This window comes from Oryx dammah, unplaced genomic scaffold (assembly GCF_014754425.2).
Source record: "Oryx dammah isolate SB20612 unplaced genomic scaffold, SCBI_Odam_1.1 HiC_scaffold_12, whole genome shotgun sequence".
Taxonomy (NCBI): Eukaryota; Metazoa; Chordata; class Mammalia; order Artiodactyla; family Bovidae; genus Oryx; species Oryx dammah.
Window position 1 is genome coordinate 52489111 of NW_024070196.1, and position 18800 is coordinate 52507910.

The 18800-nt window shown below is 42.7% G+C and overlaps 1 protein-coding gene across 1 annotated transcript in view; it reads left to right on the forward strand.

The window, feature by feature from the left end:
* Positions 1 to 2291: 2291 nt before the first annotated feature.
* Positions 2292 to 18800, forward strand: part of VPS33A (VPS33A core subunit of CORVET and HOPS complexes) — a 31771-nt gene continuing 15262 nt past the window's right edge. The window contains exons 1-6 of the mRNA XM_040250679.1: positions 2292 to 2502; positions 6192 to 6257; positions 6914 to 7041; positions 8477 to 8663; positions 14694 to 14810; positions 15877 to 16051. Coding sequence (XP_040106613.1) covers positions 2401 to 2502; positions 6192 to 6257; positions 6914 to 7041; positions 8477 to 8663; positions 14694 to 14810; positions 15877 to 16051 — 775 coding nt within the window. The 5' untranslated portion in view covers positions 2292 to 2400. The remainder of the gene's footprint in view (positions 2503 to 6191; positions 6258 to 6913; positions 7042 to 8476; positions 8664 to 14693; positions 14811 to 15876; positions 16052 to 18800) is intronic.

The window sequence follows — 18800 nt, forward strand, 5'->3', positions numbered from 1 at the left end:
GACTTCACTGGTTGCCCAGTGGTTGAGGCCCAGTGCTTTCAATTCAGGAGGCACAGGTTCCATCCCTGGTTGATTCTGATGATATGTGCTGAGTCCAAAAAGTTTTGAGAGTCAAGTATTTTTTATAGAGTCAAGTTGAGAGTGGAAGTATGTAAATATGTGTAAAATATTCCATACCATTTCTGTCCTTTATTGTGCCCATCTTTGTATGAAATGTTCCCTTGGTATATCTAATTTTCTTGAAGAGATCTCTGGTCTTTCCCATTCTGTTGTTTTCCTCTATTTCTGTGCACTGATGACTGAGGAGGGCTTTTTTATCTCTCCTTGCTATTCTTTGGAACTCTGCTTTCAGATGGGTATGCTGCTGCTGCTAAGTCGCTTCAGTCGTGTCCGACTCTGTGCGACTCCACAGACGGCAGCCCACCAGGCTCCCCCCTCCCTGAGATTCTCCAGGCAAGAACACTGGAGTGGGTTGCCATTTCCTTCTCCAATGCATGAAAGTGAAAAGTGAAAGTGAAGTCTCTCAGTCATGCCCGACTTCGCAACCCCATGGACTGCAGCTTACCAGGCTCCTCCATCCATGGGATTTTCCAGGCAAGAGTACTGGAGTGGGTTGCCATTGCCTTCTCCATCAGATGGGTATATCTTTCCTTTTCTCCTCTGCCTTTCACTTCTCTTTTCACAGTTATTTGTAAGGCCTCCTCAGACAACCATTTTGCCTTTTTGCATTTCCTTTTCTTGGGGATGGTCTTGATCCCTGCCTCCTGTACAATGTCATGAACCTCTGTCCATAGTTCTTCAGGCGCTCTGTCTATCAGATCTAATCCCTTGAATCTATTTGTCAGTTCCACTGTATAATCGTAAGGGATTTGATTTAGGTCATACATGAATGGTCTAGTGGTTTTTCCTACTTTCTTCAATTTGTCTGAATTTCACAATAAGCCTCTTTCACCAGATCCCAAATAGCCAGTTAAACACTCAAAGTATTGAAAAGCATATATCTTTCTACTAAGCTATTTATTATTAAATTATGGGCACCCTGCTAAGCCTTTTACATAGATTACAAAATGTAGATTACACTCTGTTTCATCTTTACAACTCACCAGGTAACATGTGAATTTTACCTGGATTTTACATTGGATAGTAGTTACGTGAAATACCATGTTGTATAAATGTCTACTAGGAAGAGCTAAACAGAAAAGTCACTCAAGTTTCCCTCAGCCATTTTTATATATTTTAGCCTACAAACTCAAAAGACCAAAGCACAGGACCTTTAGATTGCTATAGTTTTAAAAATTTATTAAAGATTGCTATAATTTAAAAATTGGAAGAAAAGTTATGACCAACCTAGACAGCATATTAAAAAGCAGAGACATTACTTTGCCAACAAAAGTCCGTCTAGTCAAAGCTATAGTTTTTCCAGTAGTCATACATGGATATGAGAGTAGGACTATAAAGAAAGCCTGAGCGCCTAAGAATTGATGCTTTTGAACTGTGGTGTTGGAGAAGACTCTTGAGAGTCCCTTGGACAGCAAGAGATCCAACCAGTCCATCCTAAAGGATATCAGTCCTGGATATTCACTGGAAGGACCCATGCTGAAGCTGAAACTCCAGTACTTTGGCCACCTGATGCGAAGAACTGACTCATTTGAAACCTGATGCTGGGGAAGATTGAAGGCGAGAGAAAGGGACGACGGAGGATGAGATGGTTGGATGTCTTCAACGGCTCAATGGACAAGAGTTTGAGTAAACTCCGGGAGTTGGTGATGGACAGGGAGGCCTGGCGTGCTGCAGTCCATGGGATCGCAGAGAGTCGGACACGACTGAGCGACTTCACTTTCACTTTTCACTTTCATGCATTGGAGAAGGAAATGGCAACCCACTCCAGTGTTCTTGCCTGGAGAATTCCAGGGACGGGGGAGCCTGGTGGGCTGCCGTCTATGGAGTCGCACAGAGTCGGACACAACTGAAGCGACTTAGCACCAGCAGCAGCAGAGCGACTGATCTGACTGAAAAGATTTCCATTCAAATATAGCTTCATTATCATTTTACAGAGAGTATACTTGCTGCTAAGAAGAAAGCCTCAATTTTTAAACTGGACGTGCAGGAATCTAATCTCTGTCCTTAAACTCAACCAGCACCCAGCGCAGCTGCCCCGGACTGCGGAGAAGTCTGGATGGGGTCTTGGGATTCCTCGGAACCTACGCGGTCGACGAAAGAGGCGGGCCCTAGGACCGGGAGGGAGACTGACTGATGGCCTCCATTACAGTTTTCCGGGTTTGGCGTGCTGTCTGCGGCCCTGGTCACGTGAACCTGTCGTCACGTGACAGCGTCGGTGGGCCACACGTAGGGGAATGCAGATCTGGTTGAAGTAGTGGGTAAAGGGGGCGGTGGGGCAAGATGGCGGCACACCTGTCCTACGGGCGAGTGAACCTCAATGTGCTGCGCGAGGCAGTGCGTCGCGAGCTGCGCGAGTTCCTGGACAAGTGCGCGGGAAGCAAGGTGAGGGACAGCGGGCGGCGACACCGCCGTCCGGCCTGGCCTCATCCGGTCCCTAAGTGCCTGGGCTCGAAGTGTACTAGGTCTCCTAGGGCTTCCAGGGAGGAGCGCCGGCGGGAACGATAAGTCGGGGAGAGGGGCCTTTTGGTGGGGCTTCCATCGCAAAGTACGCGTGGCATCGCTGTTGTTTCGTGGCTGCAGAATAAGCCACCGTGGTGTCTCAGCCCTTCGTGAACCAGCTTGTGTCAGAGAGGCGGATCCGGTAACCCCCTGTCCAGTTCCCACCCGAGATATTGGAACTGGGGAGGCGGCCCCGCCCAGGAACGTAGCTGCACCAGTGTCCATTCATTACAAAGATCATATCCTCAAAAAAATTAACATGAACTACCAACACCTTGCAATCTGCTGCTCACTTGAATTGTGAGAAGTTGTAACTATCTGAGATTTTTAACGTCAGCTTACTTAAATAGTATTTTCTTGTTAGATGTTTATTAGCACCCAACTCACAATGGAATCAGAAACCGTAGATCAAGAACTTCATAGGACTTCTTTTAAGTGGTATGCTTCCCTGGTGGCTCAGAGGTTAAAGCGTCTGCCCGCAATGCGGGAGGCCCGGGTTCGATCCCTGGGTCGGGAAGATCCCCTGGAGAAGGAAATGGCAACCCACTCCAGTATTCTTGCCTGGAGAATCCCATGGACGGAGGAGCCTGGTGGGCTACAGTCCACCGGGTCGCAAAGAGTCGGACACGACTGATCGCTTCACTCACTTCACTTCACCTCCTTCCTCTCCCTTTAGGATTTATCAGTCTTCCTAAGTAACTGGCAATATAACTCTGAAGAGAAGAGGAAAATTGGGGAAATTCAGCAGTCAGTATTAGAAAAAATAGGACCAAGAGGTGGAGTGAGTGCTAGCAGCTATGGAGAGAAAACAAAAGCAGGCTGAGTCCTAGGCGCCCAGTTCCAGCTCATTAAATAACTCTGAAATCTGAATGAGATCATGGATTGTATCAGTGTCAATACCCTGGTTGTAATATCTGTTGTACTATAGTTTTGCAAAATGTTTGCATTGGGGGAAACTGGACAAAGCACATTGGGGAGTCTCCCTGTATTGTTTCTTTCAACTGAATATTTATAATTCTACAGATGTCTCAATAAAAATTTCAATTTAAAAAAGAAAGAAAAAGAACTGACACTGGAGTTTAGCAGTAGAAATGCTCAGAAGGTCCCAGAGCAATGCTCTGTGAGGTGGTTCAGTCCCAGGCTGGAAACTTGACTTCTTTATGCTGTGTATATTCAAGGTCCTGATATGGCCTTGGACTTTAAAAAATTTTAATTAATTAATTATTTATTTTTATTTTTGTTTGCGTTGGGTCTTCACTGTTGCCTGGGAGCTTTCTCTAGTTGCAGAGTTTGGGGGCTACTCTCTAGTTTTGGTGTACGGGCTTCTTATTGCCCTGGCTTGTCGTCTTGTGGAGCACAGGCTCTCGGTGCACAGGCTTCATTAGTTGCAGCCTGCAGGCTCAGTAATTGTGGCTTGCTGGCTCTAAGGCATGGGAGCTTCAGTAGTTTCAGCGCGGGGGCTCATTAGTTGTGGTTCAAGGGCCCTTGAGCATGCAGACTTCAGCAGTTGCCGTACTTGAGCTCAGTGGTTGTGGCTCATGGGCTTAGCTGTTCTGAGGCTTATAGAATCTTCCCAGACCAGAGATCAAACCCATGTCCTGTGCATGGCAAGTGGACTTCCACCCACTGTGCCGCCAGGGAGTCCTGGACATGTTATTTAAACTTTCTGAGTCTTTAAAATTTTTCTCTTGTCAAAATAAACTTTATAATACCTATATCAGAGGTTTTAGTTTTTATAATTGAATTGCATGCTACTTATAAAATAGTAGGTTGAACTGTTGCATTTGGCAGTTTCCGTATGGTTCAGTCTGATAATAATACCGTGACACAGATACACAACAAACTACAGTTCCTTGTTTCCTCTAATTGTTCAGTCGCTCAGTCATGTCCAACTCTTTGCAACCCCATGGACTTTAGCACTCCAGGCTTCCCTGTCCTTCACCATCTTCTGGGGCTTGCTCAAATTCATGTCCATTGAGTCAGTGTTTCCATTCAACCATCTCGTTTTCTGTCGTCCCCTTTTCCTCCTGCCTTCAATCTTTCCCAGCATCAGGGTCTTTTCAGCTCTTCACATCAGATGGCCAAAGTCTTGGAGCTTCAGCTTCAGCATCAGTCCTTCCAATGAATGTTCAGTGTTTATTTCCTTTAGGACTGACTGGTTTGATCTCCTTGCAATCCAAGGGACTCTTAAGAGTCTTCTTCAGCACCACAGTTCAAAAGCCTCAGTTCTTCAGTGATCAGCCTTCTAGCCCAACTCTTGCATCTGTACATGACTACTGGAAAAACCATAGCTTTGACTAGACTGAGCTTTTTCGACAAAGTAGTGTCTCTGCTTTTTAATATGCTGTCTGGTTTTATCATAGCTGTTCTTCCAAGGAGCAAGTGTCTTTTAATTTCTTGGCTGCAGTGATTTTGAAGCCTAAGAAAATAAAGTCTGAAAAAAAAAAAAAGAAAATAAAGTCTGTCACTGTTTTCATTATTTCCCCATGTATTATCCATGAAGTGGTGGAACTAGATGCCATGATCTTTGTCTTTTGAATGTTGAGTTTTAAGCCAGCTTTTTCATTCTCTTTCACCTTCATCAAGAGGCCTTTTAGTTCCTCTTTACTTTCTGCCATAAGGGTGGTGTCATCTACGTATCTGAGGTTATTGATATTTCTCCCAGCAATCTTCATTCTTGTGCTACATCCAGTCTGGCATTTCTCATGATGTACTCTGCATATAAGTTAAATAAGCAGGGTGATAATATACCACCTTGATGTACTCCTTTCCCAATTTTGAATGAGTCTGTTCTTCTGTGTCTGGTTCTCACTGTTGCTTCTTGACCTGTACACAGCTTTCTCAGGAGGCAGGTCAAGTGGTCTGGTATTCCCATCTCTTTAAGAATTTTCCAGTTTATTATGATTGACACAAAGGCTTTAGCATGGTCAGTAAAGCAGAAGTAGATGTTTTTCTGGAATTCTCACTTTTTTTATGATCCAGCAGAAGTTGGCAATGTGATCTCTGGTTCCTCTGCCTTTTCTAAATCCAGCTTGAACGCCTGGAAGTTCTTGGTTCACGTATTGTTGAAGCCTCCCTTGGAGAATTTTGAGCATTACTTTGCTAGCATGTCAAATGAGTACAATCGTGCAGTAGTTTTAACATTCTTTGGCATTGCCTTTCTTTGGGATTGAAATGAAAACTGACCTTTCCCAGCCCTGTGGCCACTGCTGAGTTTTCCTTATTTGCTGGCATATTGAGTGCAACACTTTAACAGCATTCTCTTTTAGGATTTGAAATAGCTCAGCAGGAATTCCATCATGTCCGCTAGTTTTGTTCCTTGTGATGCTTCCTAATGCCCACTTGGCTTCGAAGGACAGTGATTAAATCTTAAGTTTCCTATGACTGCCAGTAACATTACTTGCCCTGACGCTGTTTTTTTTTTTTTCCTTAAGATCCACACAGTATAAATGTGACCACAGCCAGTTTCAGACTTTGAGGGCAGTAGTTCTACTATGTATGACTGCCATTTTCTGTTGCTGTTGTTGAAATTCTTGATATTAACTGTAATGTTCATTTCTTCCCTCTTGTAGGCAATAGTTTGGGATGAGTATCTCACTGGACCCTTTGGCCTGATTGCACAGTATTCACTGTTGAAGGTAAGTGAACTGTTCAGGTTTTGTTCAGGTATTAGTAACTCTGTACTTCAGCAATAATAGTAAGATTTTACATTTCCTCCTGAGTAAATGGCTTGCAGGGCGGTTGGGTCTTTATAACACAGATGCTAATGTATGGCTAACATTTTGTGTACAGTGATCCTTTGGTTAATGATTCTGTATTGATCCTAATTGCTCTCGTTGTTGTCTAGTCGCTAAGTCATGTCTGACTTTTCTGTGACCCTTTAGATCACAGTAGCCTACCAGGCTCCTCTGTCCATAGGATTTCGCTGGCCAGAATACTGGAATGGGTTGCCATTTCCTTCTTCAGGGGATCTTTCTGACCCAGGGATCAAACCTGCATCTCCTGCAGCGGGAGGCGTACTCTCTACCGCTGAGCCCCCACAGAAGTCCAGCATTATATGACTGTTACCTGGTATCTTTGATAGTTTATCACGTTAAGAGTCATTTACACTCAAAGACTGTCACAGTGACTTCACCCTGAAACCTTACTGTTAATACAGCTGGCTTTGGGAAATCTAAATTTTGAGAACAAAGCATTGATGTGCATTGACTGCGAGTGTTTCTGATGTCCGAGTCTGACTATGATACTTAAAGTTGAGTGATTTTGTTAACTTTTTGTGTATGTGTTTTCTTAGGAACATGAAGTGGAAAAAATGTTTACGCTTAAAGGAAGTCGTTTGCCAGCAGCTGATGTCAAGAATATAATTTTTTTTGTCAGACCCAGGCTAGAATTGATGGATATCATTGCTGAAAACGTGCTCAGGTATCTCAGAACTTATGTTTGTGCCAGTAGGAGTTAATCCTTCTAACAGTTTTAATGTCCTGAGCTTTTCATTGTAAACCCCTTCTCTTGCCAGTGCCTTGGATAGTGGTCTTTTGCTTCTTGTTTGTTTTCAATATTTATTTATCTTGCCATGCTATGTCTTAGTTGCAGCACTCGGGACCTTCGATCTTCGTTGTGGCATGTGGGGTCTTCAGTTGCAGCATGCAAACTCTTTTCCTTTTTTTTTTTAGTATTTATTTATTGGCTGTGTTGGGTCTTTGTTGCTGCACATGGGCTTTTTCTAGTTTCAGAGAGTGAGTTCTACTCTCTAGTTGTGATGTGCGGGCTTCTCTTTGCAGTGGCTGCTCTTGTTGTGGAGTATGGACTCAGGGCATGTGGGCCTCAGGTGTTGCCGCTCATGGGCTCCAGAGCGCAGGCTCTAGCTGTGGTGCACGGGCTTGGTTGCTCCATGGCACCTGGGATCTCCCAGACCAGGAACTGAACCAGTGTTTCCTGCATTGCCGAGCAGTTCCTTAACCACTGGACCATCAGAGAAACCCATGCAAACCCTTTGTTGGGATCTAGATTCCTGACCAGAGATCAAACCCAAGCCCCCTGCATTGGGAGAGCAGAGTCTTAGACCCTGGACCACCAGAGACGTCCCAAAAAGTGGTCTTTTAGAAAAACTAGGACAAACATGGAAAAATACAAGAATGGAAATAGGAAACTTGTGACATTGTTCAAACAATGAGAGGGTAGTTATTATAAAACTGCATTCTTTTAGGACAGCTAAAATTTTGGATATGTATCAGTAGAAAGGACCTGGTTTTAAAAATGAACAACAACAAAAAAGCCTCCCTCTAATGGTTATACTGATGACAAGGTACTTGAATTTCATAAGCAAAGTAAGAGCTGATTAAAATTTAATAAAGCATCCAGTCTAGAGAGGAAGTTCTCCCAGCTCCATCTGCACTCTGATATAATCGATTGATGTGGCCCCTAAAATCTTAAAAGCCATATGGGCGATTTTGAGAAGTTCACTGTCAAGGAGAGGAGAAAGAAGAGTCAATAGTGAGCTTTAATTTTAAAAGGAGTCTCTGTGGCTGCATTGGTTTGGTTAAAGATCCATTTGTTTTCAATAAGACACATACACCATTTCAGTAAACCTCAGAGCTTTAATGCCCCTGAAAATAGTTAAAGAGAAAGCTAGAAAATGCACATATTGGCTATGAATCAATGCTGGTTTCCTGTCAGGGAAAAAAAAAAAGAGCATGAAAGTGACTGTAACTGTTTGGGTCTGAAAGTCAATGTCATATGTTTATCTCACCAGCATTTATTTAGTGCTTTCTGTGTGCACGGCAGTGGAGATAGAGTAAGTGAAATAGTTGAAGACTCTAGGGAGCTCATAAGCTAACAAATGTTCCTTCTTTTGCAGTGAAGACAGACGTGGCCCAGCAAGAGATTTCCACATTTTGTTTGTGCCACGACGTAGCTTATTGTGCGAACAGCGGTTGAAGGATCTGGGTGTTTTGGGATCTTTTATTCATAGGGAGGAGTATAGCCTAGATCTTATTCCTTTTGATGGAGATCTCCTATCCATGGAATCGGAGAGTGCATTCAAAGTAAGTTTGGCATTTTCTGTTTTAATGTCAGGCTGTGATTTTTGCCAAATTTGTGAGCTTGATGGTCATTTTCATCTCATATGTACAGCAGAATGATTCAGTATTTTTGCAGATTATATTCTATTATGGGTTATTGTATTAGGTATAGTTTCATGTGCTGTACAGTATATCCTTGTAGCTTATTTTTTTTTGTACTAGTTGGCATCTGTTAGTCCCATATCCCTAATTTGTCCCTCCCCTCTTCATGCCCCACTGGTTTTGTCTTTTTTTTGGATGGGGGGCAGTGAAGTAGAAAAGGATAGCTTTATTGCTTTGCCAGGCAAAGGGGGCCACAGTGGGCTAATGCCCTCAAAACTGTGTGTCCCCTCCTGAAGGGAGTAGTGAGGACTTTTATAGCAATGGCCCAAAGAGGGCGTGATCAGCTTGTGGACAGTCTTCTGATTGGTCAGTGATGAGGTAAGTGGAGGTCAGCATCATCAACCTTCTGATTCCAAGGGGTCTGGAGTCTGCCTGCTTAATAGCAGCATACAGTTAACTTCTGCCACCTGGTGGGGCTGTCAGTAGCTGGTGTCTGGACTTACTAAGGCTCAGGTTCTTTGTGTCTCAGCACAGAAGGAATTCAGTGAGAGGCAAAGGGATAGGCAAGAAGCAGTTATTCATACGGGACACTTGTAGGAGATGCAGGCCGGCAGGTGAGGGAGCTCTGCCACTGCTGGTTGGTTTTCTATGTCTGTAAGTCTGCTTCTGTTTTGTGTTTACATTCATGGTCTTATCTTTTTAGATTTCACATATGAGTGGTATCACATAGTGTTTGTCTTTTTCTGTCTTCCTTCGCTAAGCATAATAGTCTCGAGGTCCATCCACATTGCTACAAATGGCACGATTTCATTCTTTTTTTCATGGATGAGTAATATTCCATTGTACACTTGCTAAGTTGCTTCAGTTACATCCAACTCTGTGTGACCCTTTGGACTGTAGCTTTCCAGGCTCCTCTGTCCATGGGATTCTCCAGATTGTCATGCCCTCCTCCAGGGGATCTTCCCAACCCAGGGATTGAACCCATGTCTCCTGCGTTGGCAGGTGGGTTCTTTACCACTAGTGCCCCCTGGGAAGCCCAATATTCCATTGTGTGTGTATGTGTATACAGACACATACATTTTTATATTTATATATATATATATATATATATATACACACACACACCCATATCTTCATCCATTCATCTGTTAATGAGCACTTGGGTCGCTTCCCTGTCTAATTAGTACTCTCATGAATGTTGGGGTACATACAGTATCTTTTCAAATTAGTGTTTTTGTTTTTCCAGATATATATCCGGGAGTGGGATTGCTATTTCACATAGCAATTCTCATTTTTTAAGGAATGTTCATACTGTTTTCCATAGTGGCTGCACCAATTTATATTCCCACCAGTATTGTGGGAGGGTTCCCTTTTTCCTTTGCTCCATACCCCCTCCAGCATTTATTATTTGTAGACTTTTTAATGATGGCCATTCTCACTGGTGTACGGTGGTACCCCACTGTAGTTTTGATTTGCATTTTTCTAATAATTAGTGACATTGAGCATCTTTTCATGTACCTACTGGCCATCTGTATATCTTTTTTGTAGAAATGTCCATTTATACCATATGCTTATTTTTTTTTATTGGGTTGTTTATTTTTTTGTTATTAAGTTGTATGAGCTGTTTGTATGTTTTGGAAATTAAGCCCTTGTCCATCGCTTTGTTTGAAAATAATTTCTCCCAGTTCGTACGTTGTCTTCATTTTGTTTATAGTTTCCCTTGCTTTGCAAAAGCTTATAAATTTGATTAGGTCCAATTTGTTTATCTTTGCTTTTACTTCTATTGCCTTGGGAGACTGACCTAAGAAAACACTGGTATGATTTATGTCAGAATGTTTTGCCTGTATTCTCTTCTAGGAGTTTTATGGTACCATGTCTTATATTTAAGTAAACATGGCACTTTAAAAAAAATGTTTATTGGTTGATTTATATTTTTGGCTGCAGTGGTCTTTGTTGCTGCGCTAGGGGGCTAGTTGCAGCAAGCAGGGGCTACTCTAGTTGTCTCTTGACTTAGTTTATGATGGTTTTTCTATGTGTACTTTCTTTCTTTTTAAGTATATTCTGTACTCAGATGAGTGCACAAATCATGAGTATAAAGTTTGATGGATTTTAACAAAGTGAACACACCTGGGACTCTGCTTAAAAAAAAACAACAAAACTGCTACCAGTATTCCAGAATGCCTGCTTTTGCCACTTCTAGTTACTCCCCACCCTATGTGTGTTTTCTTAATGTAATCATGTTTATCTGTGTTTCCTTCTTTGAATTTTGCATATGTGACAGTGATCCTGCTAGTCTGGAGACTAGAACTTTTGAGAAGCGCTGGTGTTGTGCCCAAAATTATTTGAAACTTTTTCTTCTGTATTATGTTGTTGTTGTTACTGTGATCACCATCTTCAAAGAGTTAACCCGGGGAAGAACTCTCTGGCAACCCTGATGAATTTTATAACCAAGAGAGTTTCTTGGCTCTTTTTTTTAAAGTCACTTTCCCCGTTGTTTTGCTTACAGTAAACCTCTTCCAATGGTAGTACAGATTTTTCCACCTGCCCCCGACTCTGCCCCCGACCTAATGTTTTATATGAAACATACTTGAAAGTTGAAAGAATGGTACAGTGAATACCTGTATACTCATCACCTAGATTCTGTAATTAACATTTTGCTGTATTAACTTTAAATCATGTACCTATAATGGTGTTCCCTGGTGTAATTAATTCACATCTGTGTAATTAATGTGACTTGGTAGCAGCTGAGGAAAACTTATGCCATCATGACAAAACCTGCCCAGAGGAGAGATTTCCTGTTTATTTAACCACTGCATATAAGTTAAATAAGCTGGGTGACAATATACAGCCGTGACGTCCTCCTTTTCCTATTTGGAACAGTCTGTTGGTCCATGTCCAGTTCTAACTGTTGCTTCCTGACCTGCATATAGGTTTCTCAAGAGGCAGGTCAGGTGGTCTGGTATTCCCATCTCTTTCAGAATTTTCCACAGTTTATTGTGATCCACACAGTTAAAGGCTTTGGCATAGTCAATAAAGCAGAAATAGATGTTTTTCTGGAATTCTCTTGCCTTTTAGATAATCCAGCACATGTTGGCAATTTGATCTCTAGTTTCTCTGCCTTTTCTAAAACCAGCTTGAACATCTGGAAGTCATGGTTCACATATTGCTGAAGCCTGGCTTGGAGAATTTTTAGCATTATTTTACTAGCATGTGAGATGAGTACAATTGTGTGGTAGTTTGAGCATTCTTTGGCATTGCCTTTCTTTGGGATTGGAGTGAAAACTGACCTTGCCCAGTCCTGTGGCTACTGCTGAGTTTTCCAAATTTGCTGGCATATTGAGTGCAGCACTTTCACAGCATCATCTTTCAGGATTTGAAACAGCTCAACTGGAATTCCATCACCTCCACTAGCTTTGTTCATAGTGATGCTTTCTAAGGCCCACTTGACTTCACATTCCAGGATGTCTGGCTCTAGGTGAGTGATTACACCATCGTGATTATCTGGGTCGTGAAGATCTTTTTTGTACAGTTCTTCTGTGTATTCTCACCACCTCTTCTTAATACCTTCTGCTTCTGTTAGGTCCATACCATTTCTGTCCTTTATCGAGCCCATCTTTGCATGAAATGTTCCCTTGGTATCTCGAATTTTCTTGAAGAGATCTCTAGTCTTTCCCATTCTGTTGTTTTCCTCTATTTCTTTGCATTGATCGCTGAGAAAGGCTTTCTTCTCTCTCCTTACTATTCTTTGGGACTCTGCATTCAGATGCTTATATCTTTCCTTTTTTCCTTTGCTTTTCGCTTCTCTTCTTTTCACAGCTATTTGTAAGGCCTCCCCGGGCAGCCATTTTGCTTTTTTGCATTTCTTTTCCATGGGGATGGTCTTGATTCCTGTCTCCTGTACAGTGTCACAAACCTCATTCCATAGTTCATCAGGCACTCTTTATCTATCAGATCTAGTCCCTTAAATCTGTTTCTCACTTCCACTGTATAAGGGATTTGATTTAGGTCATACCTGAATGGTCTAGTGGTTTTCCCTACTTTCTTCAATTTAAGTCTGAATTTGGCAATAAGGAGTTCATGATCTGAGCCACAGTCAGCTCCGGGCCTTGTTTTTGCTGACTGTATAGAGCTTCTCCATCTTTGGCTGCAAAGAATATAATCAGTCTGATTTCGGTGTTGACCATCTGGTGATGTCCATGTGTAGAGTCTTCTCTTGTGTTGTTGGAAGAGGGTGTTTGCTATGACCAGTGCGTTCTCTTGGCAAAACTCTGTTAGTCTTTGCCCTGCTTCATTCCGTATTCCAAGGCCAAATTTGCCTGTTACCCCAGGTGTTTCTTGACTTCCTCCTTTTGCATTCCTGTCCCCTATAATGAAAAGGACATCTTTTTTGGGTGTTAGTTCTAAAAGGTCTTGTAGGTCTTCATAGAACCGTTCAACTTCAGCTTCTTCAGCATTACTGGTTGGGGCAGAGTCTTGGATTACTGTGATATTGAATGGTTTGCCTTGGAGACGAACAGAGATCATTCTGTCCTTTTTGAGATTGCATAGAGAGATTATCTAATTGCCCCAAGGCACCAGCTGGGAAGTGACGCAGCTGAGGTTTGGAACAAGACAACCAGAGCCAGCAACCTGCGCTCCACCAGTGTCAAAACTGCTGGATTCTCTCCGGTCACTTCCTAGCTGTTTTTGTTTATTTTTAACTTTTTATTTTGTATTGGAATATAGCCAATTAGCAATGTGGTTTTTTCATTTTTATTATAATTTTCATAATTTCTTGACTTTTAGATTTTCTTCTCTTGAGTTGTCACTTTTGTATATTATGTTTCTTTTTATTTCTGTTTTATTTCCAATTGGAGAATAATTGCTTTACAATGTTGTGTTGGTTTCTGCCATACAACAGCATGAGTCAGCCATCAGCCATAAGGATACGTATGTCCCCTCCCTCTTGAACCTCCCTCCCACCTCGCCCCAGCTGGTTTGATGTGTATTTTTGTGTCCCGTTTTCTATGCCAAAAGTATAATTTTGCCTACTTTACAAAATATACCCTGTATACTTCATAAGGTAAAATATATTTTCTGAAAATTGGATCACTCTAAAGATTGTTCAGCTGCCCCTTCTTCTTTTCTCAAGATGTTACAACCTTCAGTTGCCGTCAGTGTGTGTGAAAATCTGCGCCATGTTTGCAAAGACTGCCACGTATTCCGTGGTGAGGATGTGTCCCGGGATTCTGGGGCTCAGAGAATACGTGCACTTGTGGTATCGCCATGTGGCCTCCCTCAGTGCCCTCCTAGCCTCTGCACTCGCCGCTGTGAATGAGAGAGGTGAAATGGGGGGGAGATTCAAGAGGGAGGGGACTTAGTATCCTTATGGCTGACTCACGCTGTTGTATGGCAGAAACCAACACAACATTGTAAAGCAACTATTCTCCAATTGCAAATAAAACATAGAAATAAAAACTGGTTCCCATCTCAGTCTTTCTTGGTAGTAGTGGTCTAGTCAATAAGTCCTGTCCAACTCTTTGTTACCCCTTGGACTGTAGCCCACCAGGCTCCTTGTCCATGGGATTCTCCAGGCAAGAATACTGGAGTGGGTTGCCATTTCCTCCTCCAGGGGATCTTCCCGATCCTGCTTGACAGGCAGATTCTTTACCACGGAGCCATATGGGAAGCCCATAAAATCTTTTCTAATCAGTAGCTTATTCAAGAGCTGGTAAACGAGGAGGAGTGCCTTCCAGAAGGCTCTGCCTTGGGAGAATTGCTTCCGTAGCTGTCCCCTGATGGCAGAGCTCTTGGGCTCCTGACCTGGGCTGCCAAACAGCAGCTTTGTAAACTGGACCCCAGTCTGCAGCTTCTTGGCAAAGTGGGGAAGTGCCAAGTCCCAACACCAGACAGAGGCAGGCACCACAAGGCACCCAGGTGACCGTGATGGTAACTGGCCCTTCCTCTCTACAGGAGTGCTATCTGGAAAGTGACCAGACCAGCCTGTACCATGCAGCCAAGGGGCTGATGACCCTGCAAGCTCTGTACGGAACTATCCCCCAGATCTTTGGGAAAGGAGAGTGCGCCCGGGTGAGAAATGGGAGATGCTTCTGGTGGCGGAGCAAGGGCACCCTGGTCCCTGGGAGGGGGAGGAGTGGGAATCTGTTTTGATTTGAAAATTCACATACTTGCTAAAATTTCTTTGTAGCTCCCAAATTGGTACAGTGTTTTGCAGATACACTCAGGGAGGCAGTAATTTGTATCATCCAATAATTGAAGTTGTGCATGTTCTTAGCTGAGATCACAGCAAGCAACCCTCTGCCTTCAACTCATACCATAAACAAGTGTGATTTTTGCCACTATAGTGCAGTACTCATTGCCACTTTTTTGTGTGGGTGTGCATTTCTGTGCCTTTTTTTTTTTTTTTTTTTGGTTGGTGATTTCACTGTTAAAATGGCCCCCGGGGTGATGCAGAAGTGCTATCCAGTTTTCATGATATAGGAAGGCTATGATGGGCCTTTACGGAGAAAACTCTTATTAGATGAGCTTCATTTAGGTATAAATGAAAGTGTTGGAGAATCAAGAGCATATATTTAATGTCTTTAAATAGAACACACATAAATCAAGGTTATATATTGATCAGATGATGAAACTGTTGTAACCAGAGACTCAAGGAGCCCGCACCCTCATGGCCCTGCAGAGCAGTGGTTCAGTATTCTCTGATTCAGCATTCACGGTGGCTTTATAGAATAGAACTTCCATGAATAATAGAAATGGACTGATTTTATGCCTCGTTGAGAAATCGCTGGTAACAGTGTAAGTGTTGGAACGGGCATCCAACATGGAGTGGTTTTCTGTCGCTGTTTATTTCTTGTCCATCTCATTCCGCCACCGTTTTTCTCCATTTTTTACTTTTTTGATACTTTCCATTTTTAGCTGATTATTTTTTTTTTTTTGGCTGTGCCATGTGGCACATGGGATATTAGTTCCTTGACCAGGGATCAAACCTGGGCCCCTTGCATTGGAAGCACAGAGTCTTAACTACTGGATCACTAGGGAAGTTCTAGCCAATTTTTTTTTTTTTTTAGTCTTAGCCAGATTTTTAAATCTGCTTATGCCCAGAAAAGTCCCACCTGATCCCATGTTTTGTTTCCAGCAAGTGGCCAATATGATGATCAGGATGAAGAGAGAGTTTACAGGAAGCCAGAATTCAATATTCCCCGTGTTTGATAATCTCTTGTTGCTTGATCGGAACGTGGATTTATTATCGCCTCTTGCCACTCAGCTTACATACGAAGGACTCATTGATGAAATTTATGGCATTCAGAACAGTGAGTAAAGTAACTCTCCCTTTTACCAATAGGTAATCTGATAGGAATATCCAAAAGACCAGTTAATTTTTTTTTTCAAAGAAAAACCCATATTCTAAGCAGTATTTATTATAGTGGACAGAGAAGAAAAAATATGCCAAAATAGTAACTCAAAAGACCATTTTTTTTTTCTTAAGATGCTTCCTTTCTAAATAACTCAGTATTTGGAAAAATTAAAATGCTGACTTTAGACCTGCAGACACTGGGATTCAGTGACATCTGAGTGAACTGTCCTTGTAGGTCACACATAAGCTGGCGAGTGTTTACTGCATGGGACTGTGTGTGCCCCCTGTGAGCAGAGGCCCAGGGCTAAATGCAGGTGGCCCTGCAGTTGGAGAACATAGATTCCAAGGTGGGCAGTCATTCAGGAAAGCTTGTGGATGAGGTGGCTTTTGTACTGGGTTTGGAAAGATGGGTAGAATTTAGGGGGGCGTTGCTGGTGAGAGGCAGGCAGCATAATACCTGCGGGGAACAGTGGGGCAAAAAGTTTGCTGATGCAGAGGGCACAGCGGGGTACATTCTGGGAGAAAGGTGAGAACAGGAGGTTGGAGACACTTGATGATAGACTTGAAGGCCTGTGAGAGTTAGGCTTAACAGGCAGTTGGGGTCAGAGATCACAAGTATGTTTTATTTGCTTTTGACTGCATGATTTGTGTCTGTTTCTGTCACTGTTTAAAATTGGAGAAGACTCTAATAATGATCTTGATGTATTCCATGTCTTTAAAAACCTCTGAGGCTCTGGCAGCCCCATGACCACATTCCTGTGTGGCAGCTGGTGCCCAGTGCAGATCCCTTCTTTAGACAGGCCCTTCTCTCCAGACTACCGCAGACTTCACCGCTCCTGTCCCATCCAGGCCTCCTTCCCTCATTTACATGAGCTCCAGTCTCTTTTGGCATCCTGAATTATATCACAGGGAGCCAAGGAAGAGCCCTGGAGGAAAGCATGCAGGCAGAAAGCCAGCTGGTGGTGGCCAGAGCTCAGGAAAAGCGTGGGGAGTCAACTCCTGTTGGGTACGGGATTTCCTTTGGGTTTTTTGTTTTTTAATTTTTTGGTTGCACCACAAGGCATGCGGTATCTTAGTTCAGCAAGTAGGAATTGAACCCACAGCCCCTGAAGTGGAAGCATGGAGTCTTAACCATTGGACTGCCAGGGAAGTCCCAGGGTTTTCTTTTGGGATAAAAAAGGTTCTAGAACTAGAGACCAGCTGTGGTTATAGAAAGTTGTGTTTGTAATAAAGGCTTTTGTAAAATGGTTAAAATGGTAAGTTTTATGTTAGGTGTGTTCTACCATAAGAATGCATGGATAGCAGTTGGATAGATGGGTGGCTAAGGGAGAAGATGAAGACACAGCCGTGAAGAGGGGTTTCCACAAAGCAGAGTCTTTAATAAGGCTGTAAAAAGTCTTATTTTTAAATTATTTGTTCCAAAATTTGGTTTTTTTTTTTTGGTTGTGTTGAGTCTTTTTTGTGGTGCAGGGGCTCAGTAGTTGAAGTACATGGGGTTAGTTGCCCTGCAGCATGTGGGATCCCAGTTCCCTGACCAGGGATCAAACCCAAGATCCCTGCATTGGAAGGCAGATTCCTAACCACGGGACCACCCAGGAAAGTCACCGAAAGGTGGCATCTTGAATACTTCTAAAAACTCCATTTCATGGACAGAGGAGTTCTATGCTAGATAGTAGGTAGGAATCAGAGAAATGAGGGAGCCCCTCCTCTCATGGTTGCAGAGAGCAAAACACCTAAGATACCGTTAGAAGGAGCTAGGGTTTAGGGCAGGGAGGTGGCCTGGGGAGTGAGGGGAGGCTTTGTAAGATAGGTGAGAGGTAGGAAGGGATTCTCCAAGAAGAGAAGGAATGTGTGTAAATTCAGTTTCTTGGCAGCAAGGTTTTTTTTTTTTTTCATAATATAAGTCAAACATTGATTAAGGGAAAATTGAAAAAATACAGAAGGAAAACACACATCTCCCATGATCCCTGAAATCCTGCCCCCAAACTTTGGGACAACCAATGTTAATATTTTGGTGTATTTCCTCATAGTCATTTTTTTCATGCACAGTTTGTTTTTAGTTAACAAAAAGTAGAATCAGCTTGTACAAATTATTCTGAAATTTTTTTGGCGGGGGGAGGGGGGCGTTGTGGGAGCCCACGCAGCTTGTGGGATATCTTAGTTCCTTGACCAGATTTTGATTGAACCTGGATTGAACCCAGGTCTTCACAGAGAAAGCGCTGATTTAACCACTGGACTAGGTACAGGGATTCCCTGAACCTCTTTTTTTGATTTGGTATAAGATGAGCGTGATCCAGTGGATGTTGGCAATTTGATCTCTGGTTCCTCTGCCTTTTCTAAAACCAGCTTGAACATCAGAGAGTTCACGGTTCACGTATTGCTGAAGCCTGGCTTGGAGAATTTTGAGCATTACTTTACTAGCATGTGAGATGAGTGCAGTTGGGAGATGGTGATGAACAGGGAGGCCTGGCGTGCTGCGATTCATGGGGTCGCAAAGAGTCAGACACGACTGAGCGACTAAACTGAACTGAACTGAAGATGAGCATTTTCTCAGCATATGTATAATCTTAATAGCTTAATTAAAATCCATAATATATATTATACCATGGTTTGTACAACCCTTCCCCTAATGTTGGGCAGTTTTTTTTTTTAATGGTTATAAAGGCATCTGTGTACATAATTTTTTTTCATATACTATATTTCTT